This window comes from Dermochelys coriacea, chromosome 23 (genome assembly GCF_009764565.3).
Source record: "Dermochelys coriacea isolate rDerCor1 chromosome 23, rDerCor1.pri.v4, whole genome shotgun sequence".
Lineage (NCBI taxonomy): Eukaryota > Metazoa > Chordata > Testudines > Dermochelyidae > Dermochelys > Dermochelys coriacea.
In genome coordinates, this window is record NC_050090.1 from 1,978,768 (window position 1) to 1,990,374 (window position 11,607).

The window sequence follows — 11,607 nt, forward strand, 5'->3', positions numbered from 1 at the left end:
CAGATGACAGAACGAGGAGTAATGGTCTCAAGTTGCAATGGGGGAGGTTTAGATTGGATATTAGGAAAAACTTTTTCACTAAGAGGGTGGTGAAACACTGGAATGCGTTACCTAGGGAGGTGGTAGAATCTCCTTCCTTAGAGGTTTTTAAGGTCAGGCTTGACAAAGCCCTGGCTGGGATGATTTAACTGGGACTTGGTCCTGCTTTGAGCAGGGGGTTGGACTAGATGACCTTCTGGGGTCCCTTCCAACCCTGATATTCTATGATTCTATGATTCTATGATTCTATACGTACTTATAAGGTATAAAGGGCTTAACTTGTTTTTCCCTTTTGCAAACCACAGCAAACATCAGACTGTTTTGCTAAGCAAAAGCACTACAAATAAAGGCTACAGTAATACAAATAATAATAAACGAGCCATCTAAAGCCAAGAGCTCATTTGCATATTTCAAAACTGTATTCTAAAGGTCTTTGGAAAGAAACACAAAACAATTCATATACAGTATTTAAAAAGAAGAGCAATTTAATTTACACAGAAGTACTAAATGTACATAATTCTTTAAAAAAATTGTTATACACAATAAATACAGTACAAAATTATTTTATAGTACTATATTTTGTTTCGAACTGTGATAGCGTTCACTGGTACCAGCGGGGCAAGAAAGAAAAGGAGGTTGTTTTACTTGGTTAAGGGGTGGGGAATTTTCCCTCTCCTTTTTTGCAAGTGTTGCTGTTACTTTATTTCAGGAGGTTTGGGGGGAGGAAATGAACAATCAGGGATGACAGATTTACTTTTTGCCATGATTTTTTTTTGCATTTCCTCTTCCTCTTAATTCTACATCAGAGACAAGCTGTCGTGGATAGGGGGCAGCTGAGAGTAAAAACTCGTTAGCTGCCTCCCTGCAAAACTATGTAAATTAAAATGTGCAGAAAAGGGGTGAAAAGAACCCCACTCCTTGCTGCGAAAAGAAAAAGGTATGTCACTTCAAGTTCATTTCAAAATACTGGGAAGTTATTACATTTTTTTCGAGTATACTTCCCCGTAACAGTGAGAAAGCCAATGCGCATCAGTCTTTGTTCAAAAGGGAAGTCTCTGGTTTTAAAGTTATCCATCTTGCAGAAAAAGGAAAAAAAAATAATGCTCTAATGATCCCAAGCCACACTTTCTTTTAGATTAAAAAAAAAAAAGTAGAGACTAAACAAAAACCAAACAATTGTATGTATATATATATATATATATATATATATATAAAAAAAAGAAAACGTCAAATATTTTAGGCTGGGAATTGTCATTTCTTATTGCTGCCTAACCAATCCTCTCATCACAGAAAATGAAGGGTTAAGAGGGCCACTGAACGCTTTGACCTCTAGTGTTTGCAAGCCAATCCAAAAGGGGGTTCTCTTCTTGGATTTTTTATCTTCCTGCTCTGTGCCACAGAGCAGTGTTCCAACACAAAAATAAAATCTCAGTAATAATAATAAAGATAAAAAAAAATCAATCACCTTCAGTTTGCTTGTCTTTTAACAAGCCCAGACTACTGTGATAAAACAGGAGACCTCCCTTCTTAAGTACAACCAGTGCTTCAGAATGTATCAAAGGCAGTTCACAAGCAACAAACCTTAAAAAGTTTGATTGAGAAGGCTTCCCAAATGGAGGAATTAAAATACACCTGATACAAAGGCAAAATTTATCAGGCAGTTTTGTGAACTGCTACACAGCATGAAGTGAATGGAAAAGCAACACTGCTAATTTTTTTTTAAAATAAAATATTATTAGAAAAACTTGTGGGCACAGAGGTACAGACCTGATACATAACTATCCAAAACCTACATCAGTGGTGGATGGTCTAATGTTAAAACACTCTTGTCAAAGAAAAAAAGTAGACCGTAACTTTTTATTTTTCATTTTTGGTTAAATTATGCCCCCTAAAAAATTGTCTTCATTAAACTGCAAATTTTCCTTAAGACACAAACTTTTTTCTACTTCACAAGACACAAAGGGTTAAAGAAGAAGAAATTGATGTTGAAGAATAGTTTGGGTGAGCAGTCACTGTCCAAAACTTTCTACTTTCTCCAGCAGTCGTTTAATTATCATTTGAGGGTGTAAAGAATGGTGATGTCTTTTCCTATATTGCTGTTTTCCAACAAGGACAACACCTCAGGGGACATGGGGACATTCAGTTATGTGCATAAAGGAGCTGGAAGTGAATAGGATGGTAACAAACACTAATGTTGGACTTCAGTGTTTCTGTTACAGGTAAAAAGCGGTTAGCTAATAAAAAGGTGTGCAAGTGACACTAAGGCCAGATGGTGAAGCGAGAGCCTGCATGTGACATTCCATTCCCAGCTATTCATCTCCCATTGGACTAGAACATGTGTGTCAATTCTGTACTTTCACAGCTGGAAGGACCTGACTGCGTAAGCTTTTCTATTCTCTTTGTCAAGTGCATTCACAGCTATGAGCGTTAAATGCACTCTGAAATATGCTGGTTTATAAAATGTCTTGAGTATTTTTGACCTACACTGTGTGAATGAGCATGTACTGAGTTGGGAGGGACGTGACAGAAGCAAGAATGATTGTGCAAAATGAACACTAACTACAAGAACTGAAAACAAGGACCAAAACGGGGGATTTGGGTATGTTCAAAACTCCTCAAGAGTGAGTACACACATTTCTTAAGGAGGTTTGTGTTCACATAAGGGATCCAATTACTTACTGCTTAAAGCCACCAGTCCTCCTGCCACAACAATTCCTCTTCCCCACTGCTTTTAAACCAAACTCATTCTTGGAAAATACTTGCTTCCATCCTCTGAATTGTAATAGCTGCCTCTGGAGTTCTAAATGAATTACTTTCCCCTTTTTATATTTCTTGGTGTGGAGTAATGAGGGACATATAAATACTTTTAAGGCCTCTTTTTAGTAAGAAATGAGGAGGAGAGGAAGAGAGGAAAATAATAGGGTCCAGATTTTCAAAAGCCCTCAGCATCCAGAACAGTGGGACCTGCTGGGTGTTGAGTATCTTTGAAAATCAAGTTATTTCACTTAGATGCCTAAATATGAGCTGTTGAGTACTGAGCCATCTTGAAAATCTATTCGCAGAGAAAAAGAAAAGTTAATGACTTTCTATATTTCTAGTTGAGTCTCTTGAGTTATAATGGAAGAGTAGGCTGTTGAATTTTAAATGGAGTTTGCAGATTTTAGGACAATGTTAACCACCAAAAATTGGTCCAGAAAGGAAAAGATACCTTGATGATTTACAAACATTCACATATCCTCAATGACTGAGTTTGAAGTCTGTTTGTAATGAGCATATGAGACTATGTAGGAATTTGAATGCAGTTATGGCTAATTCCCAGGCCCCAGAAATTAGATTTATGATTTCTTCTTGGAAAGAAAGGGAAGCAGCAAAAGAAAAAATAATAAAAGATTTACAGTTAGTGGCTGAATGAAGTTCATCTGGCTTCCTATCAAGAGCTCAAGCAGCTAAGCTCCAGCACAAATTTGCTGGGCCTAACTTGTTCTGTTGGTAAAACACTGGGACATTAGCCAAGGGGGTAGCCTGTGTTTAATCTGCAGCCTGACCATGTGTTTCTTTTTTCACATGCAGAAAGCAGGAAAAATAACATGGATTTGGAAATATATGAAGCAGCTATTTATTAGTTAACTCCCAGAACGAGGCCAAACAGTTCGGTCTCTTAAAGCATACATTCAGGAGACGAACTGGAGCCTCTAAAATATGTAAGAGGGCATTGCGTGTGTGGAAAAGGATTTAGGCCTACTTTTTAAAATAAGTAATGATAATTAAAAAAAAAAAGAGAACAAAAGAAAGGTTAGGGGAATTTCTGGCAACCGTAAGAGTCACAGTGCAACCAATTTTAGTAGTGGCCAAAAAGGGGCTTAACAATGTGTTTGGTCAATGTTGACAGTGTCAAGCAGTAAATCTGCTCCAGCCCAGTCAGGAATCTACAACAGAACCTTTTAAAATATTATCTTTTCCCCTTAAGAATACAGGTTTAACAAAGCATGGGCCCATGCACCCTGGCTGCCCTGCCATGTTAAAAAACTGATTAACCTTGTAATGCCAGAATAGACAGGGCTAAAGATCCAGAACTTGCAGCCTGAAGGAATCCACTGATGCAGCAGGTCAATGAGATTCACAACAGGTGACTAGTGCCAGCCCACACAACCCCAGGGTCTTCTGTGATAGAGCGAGAGTATCCTGAGGCTGACTCACCACTCTGTGCACTTGGTACTGTGGCACTGTCCCTGCATACATGGAATGAATCAAGTACCAGGTGATTAACCAATCAACAAGGGGATTCAGCTGTCTGCTGATGATGGTTCAGAGAAAGACAGGACGGAAGGCTGGAAGGAAGGGCAAAGGAGCTCAGGATTTCAGAGTGATGAGATCCCTCTCTCCCTGTGCCTTGGTAGTAGATAAAGACGTGAAGAAAAGCTTATATTGTGGGGATCAAACACTTGTATAGTACACTGTAAATAAAGTACATGATGGCCAACCTACCCAGGAGTGTGTGAGGATTGTTTGCAGCAAGGAATCCAAGGATCCCCGAACTGTGACACTCCCTCACTTGGCTCCTCAGGTTATACTATTACCCTGGACAGGCACTGACTGGGTGCTGAGCTGTTCTGACTCATGGGGCACAAGCTGCCCACATTGATGGCTGGCGGAGGAATGTTACATAGGTGTGAGCCTAAAGATTTGGAGGAATCTGAGCCCAGTATAATCTTAACCCCCCCCCCCCGTTTGTGGAAGCGGCCTTTATGCTCACAAAATATCTCCCCAACAACACTACTAGAGACACATGCGCACTTGCAGACTCACAGTTCTAATTCCTCCAGAGTCGGCAAACTTTCTAGGAGGCCAGGCCCTCTTCCAGTGAAGTCAATGGGACTTTTTACCATTGATTTCAATGGAACCACAATTTGGCCCTAGGAAGGAACTCATTGGGATATACTGAACCCCAGCATACAATATATGAGAGACCAAAATGTGAAGGGACTGGTGTGGTGGTTGTGCCTTTTAAGATTCAAATCCTGTTGTGGGGATTGCTGTGAAAAGAAAACACTAAACTTCCATAGAATAAAGGAGGTGGTGGCCCCTTATGGCTAATCAGCACACAATGCTAACATGCTTCCTTCTACAGGAGTCTGATAGAGGCTGCAATTCAGGGCATTCATTATGGGTGTGGGCTGCGGATGGTAAAACTGTCCATCAGTTTAAGGAAAAAAAATAAGCAGAAAAACTTCCAAATTCAAATGGCTCTAATTGATAACACTGACAATTTTTTCACCTCTTCTGTTCACCAACTCTCTACTTCATCATCCAAAAGGATGGTAATGCCAACAGGCAGGTACTTGGTTCCAGGTTCACAAAGATATGTTTGTCCTCCTTTCCCACCTTCCCTAAGGGACACTTTTGCAAATTCCATAGGTCTGGTAAAAGGAGAGACTTTGATATCAGAATAGTGTACGTCTGTGCTAATGTCACAATCTTTTAAGTTTGATTTTTCATTCTGTGAGATCTCTCTCTTATATATGCACACAACACAGGAAATTCTATATTATCTCATGAACTATTCTGGGTTTTGCAGGTTATCTGTCAAGCCATATGGTGGCAGGTGTGTGTATATAAGAGCAAGGGACACAGATAAGTGCCACTTCTGTACTACCTCCATAGTTAGAATTTTTTAGTAAGCCTGCCAGACAAGGTAGTAGCTGACACCTGTTTTTCTCTCAATGCCCTGCTCCTGAATGCCCCGCTCTAAAGATGTTCTCTAAAGGGCATTTCAGCACTGAAGGCAAAAAGGAGGATCTGTTTTAAAAATATACTATCAGTGAGATAAATATTAAGAGGATTGAAACCCATTAATTTATAGGGTTCTTCTATTTCATAGAAGAAACTGAAGAAAGAAATACTGTAAAGGATCAAAAATACTAAAAGGTGCTAGAAAACAGGCTCACACTTTCACTTGGGATGGGGAATCCCTCAGTGGCTGTAATAACACTTAAAACTGCAGAGTGTTGTATCAACCCACTTGTGAGCAATGTATTTTAGGGGAGCCTGAGATTCTCACCCAGTTGATTTTCATTGTGTATTTATTTTAACTTCCTGTTCATTTATTGTTACCCTCCTGATATTTCACCACTTCTTAATGTCCACTTTGGGCACCTAAGAGCACTGGGAGTGGAGTGAAAATTACTTTATCCAGGCTTCCACCTTTGATCGTTATCTGTCTTGCCTACTGATGGAAAAGGAGATGTTCTTATGCAGAGTGACACCCCTTTACACACGTACACTCCAGACCAGCAAGAGGAGATGCATTCCCTCACAAATCCAATTCTCCCATTCTGGATTGAACTGTGGGATCCCATCTAAAGCAGCAGGGGCCTGCCAACATGAGAGACTCCAAGCAGGTACTGTGCAGATACTGCAATCCATTTGTATGGTACATACCACGCCTATCGTGTGGTAATGAATGATGTCAATAAGCTGTTGAAGGAAACAGGAATAATGGCACATCACAAATACTTGATGGCACTGATGCAAAGCCCTAACTCCTACTACCACCAATAAAAAATGGAAGTAAAATCAGTGAAAAAGCTCTAATGGGATGAATGCCACACATACAGGTTACAGCGTCTACATACATACAATTAAGTTATGGTTACATACACACCCAAGTGGGGGAACAGTGAAAAGAAACCATGCATTTCCACTGTCACAATACATTTGGGTAAAGAAATAATAAGGCATGAGTGGGAATAAATAGATCCTCCTCAGGGTTTCTGGTATTAGTCAATGTAAATTTTTTGAAGGGTTTATGTCTGTTATTTGTAGTGAAATAAATGTGATATAGTACAGCTCATGTTTCCTGGCATTTTCTGTATCAGTGTTCTCAACCATTACCCATGTGTTGGCCTGGTGTGAGACTGACCATGAGTATTATGATAAGCTCTCATCAGAGAACAGAAAGACTGAACTGGAATGACAGAGCCCTCGTGCATTGAAACAAATGTTGTAACATGCCCTGATGTTAATTTCAGTAGGCAGCATTTAACTGATAAATCTAGGATTAGAGAGAAAAGTGGCAGCAGTAGTATATGTGTGAATTCTAAAGAGACACTGTGGTTGGAATCCTTAGCACAAGGCAGGTGTCACAACTCAAAGCTTGGCAAAGCCACTGGAAGTTTGTCAGCAAAAGGCCTGGTATCTGATCGATCACAGCATCCACCTGCTCATATAAATTTAATAGGGCTTCTAAACCTCCCTGTATGCCGCCGAGTTCAAGTGCCTGCAGGATGTGGAGAGAACGAGAGCCAGAATGGGAAGAACTAAAGGAAAAGTAAAATCAGGAACTGATCAAAAACAAACACACAGGGGGACAAGTGGGCCTGGTGGCATAGTAAAAGTGTTCAGCACTGCTATGAAGAGGATGATTTGGGTTTGTCACTCAATCTAATACTCTCACATCCCAGACTGCCTGGGGCTAGCAATGCTGCTAACATGGAGAGGAAGGAGTACCTTGTATCATTCAATAGTCTCCTCTTCTAACTGATTAGGAAGAGGCATTGATAGGTCCCTAAGGGAGCCCCATCCAGTCCTCCTTAGAAGGTCGATGGTCATGATACAGGGTCTCAAGAGTACACGCTATAAAAACTGCCCCACCCCTTATGGCTTTAATAAGGAAACAGGGGACCCGTATGGGAAAGCAATAAGATGAAGGTAACTGAGATAATGGAAGAAGAGTGTAAGAAAACATTTAAACAACAACAAATGATGAAAAGCAGAAATGTAAAACATGTAAACATTCACTTGGCATTTTTGCTTTCTGCCTTTGCCTACTTCCAAGCAGAACACTGCAACACGATGCCTTGGCCCCAGCCTGTTCTCTTATCAGCACACCCCTTGCCTTGGAATGCTGCAGGGAAATGCCAGGCCAGCTTTGCTCTTAACACAGCTTGAATACACTTTGCCTGGTTGCTACCAAAATATCAGGTTGCCATGGAGTACAACAAAAAGCAATGTAACCACCCCCCTCAGAGTAAATGACTGCATGATATTCCTCTCTTCCCCCATCTCCCCTGTGCTGCTCCTGCTAGTTCTACCCACAGCTACTCCCAAGGGAATTGTTTCTCTTCAAGTTTAGGAGTAAAACATATAGATTTGTAAACTTTCTTTCTTTTTAATGATTAGTGTTTGCATTTCCTTTCTTGACTATTTTTTTGCCTTTTGTTGACCAATGAGAGGTTCCACAAGCCTATGCTCGATTCTTGAAATAACTTAAAAATGAACAATAAATTTTGCCCCTGTGGAAATTCCTGCAGAGTCCCCTTTTGCCTCATACTGGCTTGACTTGCAATCTGTTCAAAGTTTAAGATGGGGCAGGAGGAGGGGAAACTGATCAATCAGATATTCAAATTAGCAATTTGTTACAGAACCTAAATTACACAGCCAGCACTACCTATGGGCCCCATCAATCCCCTCCCACCCGCCTGGTTGCTTCTCACTTGCCGTTATAGGGTGTATTTGATGAGACGAGTGTATTGTAAATCCAGCCTCAGCTTGTACTTTACAACATCCAAAACCCATCATATAAACACTTGGATGAAGCATCATTAGGACACCCTCTTCCCCCAGTCCTGCTGGTGCCAGGCCCGAGCCATTGGGTTTCTGGGTAGGCGGCACCATTGACACCCATGGTGCTCGAGCGTTTCAACCAGCAAGAGCTTCTTCTTCGGTCCTTGCTTTCTGTTCAGTTTCTGCTCTGTTTGGTTTTCTGTTATCTGTTCAACGTCCTTGCTCCAAGGCCGCCATTGTGATTAGGGGCAAGGTAAGTGTCTGTACGATGGACAGGTGAAGAGAAAGGGGAGGAAGAGGAGTTGTAAGAGGAGGAGGGTGTCCGGATGTTCTGACCCCCAGTCTGAGGTTGCTGCAGGTTAAGAATGCTGTCAATGGCACTCTGTAGGTGCTCATTAAGAGAGTCATCCTGGGGGCTGTCGCTGGAGAAGCTGGCATTATCCACATCAAAGGACTCCGACTTCCTGCGCTTGGCTGGAGGCAAGGGAACCTCCCAGGTGAGCTCAGAGCCAGAGCTGTGGTCAGGGGGCTCCGTTTTTATCATTCCGTGATAAAACTCATCCTCTACTTCTGCAAGTTCCTTCATAAGGCCACTGGTAGAGTCATCGGTCTTCGGAGGGGCAGGGCTGTCTTGCATCACCAGAGAACGGGCATCGCTTCTGTTGAAAAACAGAAGCTTGGAGCTCTCCTCCGGCTTGCTCTTCTCTGCCACCACCACAGTTGGGGTTTCATGGGTTTTGAGAGAGGTGATCACGCCTTTGGAGCCATCCTCCTGCTTGATCACAAGGGTGCTGGGGATCGTATCGACCTTTGGGATGCCTCCCTTCGGACAGGCATCCGTGGCTTTATCTGCTATAAAAGCATCCACATTCTCTCTGTAAGTCTTACGAAGCGGAAGCCTGCAGTAGGTCACAATGGGCTTTTTCTCCACAGGCGCTGAGGTTACATGGTCAATAGTCCCATTCATTTGCCCAGCAGTGGTGGTAGTGGTGGTGGTGGCAGCTGAAGAGTGCTGGTCAGCTGTCTTGATGACTGTGCACACCGGAGGCGGCTGGTGAACTGGGTCCAAGGCAGTGTTGTGCACCACCTTGCTGAGACCAGCCTCCTGCTTGATCTTCAGCTTAAGCCCGATCCGGCTCCGTGCCTCATAAGTTTTGATTGGGGGCTTGCTCCTTGAGGGTAGGGCATCCTCATCTCCATCCAAAGAAGGCGAAGCTTTTGCCCATGTGACAGAAGGGGAGCCACCGCTGTGTTTGATAACCAGTTTGGTGGGGTGGATCTGGGTGGCTGTCTGCACTGGAGGCACCTTTAGGTTCTCAGAAGCTGGGGTAATGCTGGATACAGAGGCTAGAGCCAGAGAGGAAGTGAGGCTCTGTGAGCGAGAAGATGATGAAACATACTCATCTGCAACAAAAACACAATGTCACAGTTCAGCCAAAGCAGCACACTGAGAAAACACCCATCAGAAAAATGGTAACAATAAGTGTGTGTCAACCACAAAACTAATAACAATTCTTGACTTTCCCTAGCATCTAACAATTGCCCTAATTAATTAACTCATCCTAAAAAATCCCCTAGTCCATAAGGGAAGTTTTATCCCTGTTTTACAGCAAATCACCACCAGAGCTGGGATTAGAAACCCTGGAGTCCTGACTCATACTCCCTTTCTTCAATCACTAGACAGTCTCTCCTTCAGGAGAAAGGAGCATTTTGGCATCTCAGCAATTCCTTACTTTGGTAAACAAAATTAAATAAAATAATTTTTACAAATCAACACTTACCCTGTTCAAGCTGGGATTTATTTTCTGTTCTGTAATTTTCCCCCCTTGCTAGCTGCTTCTTCTTTTTCTCAGCCCCTCTTCTCTTTCTCTTAACTAATTTTCTCTCCTTCTGCCTCCTATATGGCTTAGTCCCTTACTGGCTCAGCCTTCCCCATATGCTTTCACTGAACACACAAGGAGAGGAACACAATCATTCAAAAAGCCACCTGTGTTCCTTTGATCATGAGTGCCCAGAAGGAACCATTTCAGAGCCCTGGTACTTTGGCTGTTCATGTTACAGATACCACTGCCTAGTTGCTCTTTCTTCTCTAGGTTGCACAGATCTTCTCCTTGTTCCAAGGCTCTTTCCAGCTTTTTCAAGTTGAGCCAAGCAAATATATATTACTGTGAAAATATGCCATAAATGTACACAAACCCATTAGTATAAAGGCACCCAAAATTAGGGCAACTGAGAACTGTAAGCAATTTATCAGGAGCCTACACGCTGCACCTAATTTGTATAAAATGGAGAAGACTGCAGCCACTGACTTCTTTGATACAGAGGGACGCCTACAGAATCCAACACACACTGCTCAATCTTGCTCTGAGCAGCTTTCCACTCAGATCATAAAAAAAAGTGTTGTAAAATGGGACTTGCAGTCTCTGCAGACTGACCCCTCTGTATTCAGATGAAGTTGGCTGAGAGCTGGCATGGCTCACTGGTTTACAAGTTTTCCACTCTTGCCTTAGTAACTTAAAGAGGTAGGAAAATACTGTGTCTAGTTTCTAAAAGGGAGAGGTGGAAAGAGCAGCATATGAATAAGTGAAGTGCACAGATAGAAATAATGTCTCCCCAACCTGGTTTCTCCTTTGCTAGCTGTTTATCAAGAGCCAACATGGTCTTTTCTTCCTGAATAAACATTCGATCGATCATCACCATCTCTGCAGAAGGGCTGACTCTCTGCAGACCAAAAATGAAAAACAGGTGAGAGGTGGAGAAAAAGAAAGGCAGAGTAACCACAGTACAGAAATTAGGGACCCAATCCTAACCTACAAGCCTCTCCAGCTTCTGCTTTAGGGAACCAAGCACTAACATAATGGTGAATTACCTTGACATGTCACTGAATAGCGCTTGTTCTCATAGAGCTGGCACAAGTTTTACCCATGCACTGGAAAGCACTTTTCCTCACTTAGACATTTGGGAAGGCCTTTTGGGTAGTGGTTTATAGTATGGAATCTCTACCTC

General features: G+C 42.1%; 1 protein-coding gene across 15 annotated transcripts in view; it reads right to left on the bottom strand.

Moving 5' to 3' along the window:
* Positions 1 to 499: 499 nt before the first annotated feature.
* The window catches only part of BICRA (BRD4 interacting chromatin remodeling complex associated protein), a 116,026-nt gene continuing 104,918 nt past the window's right edge, over positions 500 to 11,607 (bottom strand). For all 15 annotated transcript variants that reach the window (XM_043501388.1, XM_043501397.1, XM_043501392.1 and 12 more), the window contains 2 exons: positions 11,220 to 11,322; positions 500 to 10,005 (listed from right to left, as the gene is read on the bottom strand). In XM_043501388.1, the coding sequence (XP_043357323.1) occupies positions 8,804 to 10,005; positions 11,220 to 11,322 (1,305 nt within the window). In that variant the 3' untranslated portion in view covers positions 500 to 8,803. The remainder of the gene's footprint in view (positions 10,006 to 11,219; positions 11,323 to 11,607) is intronic.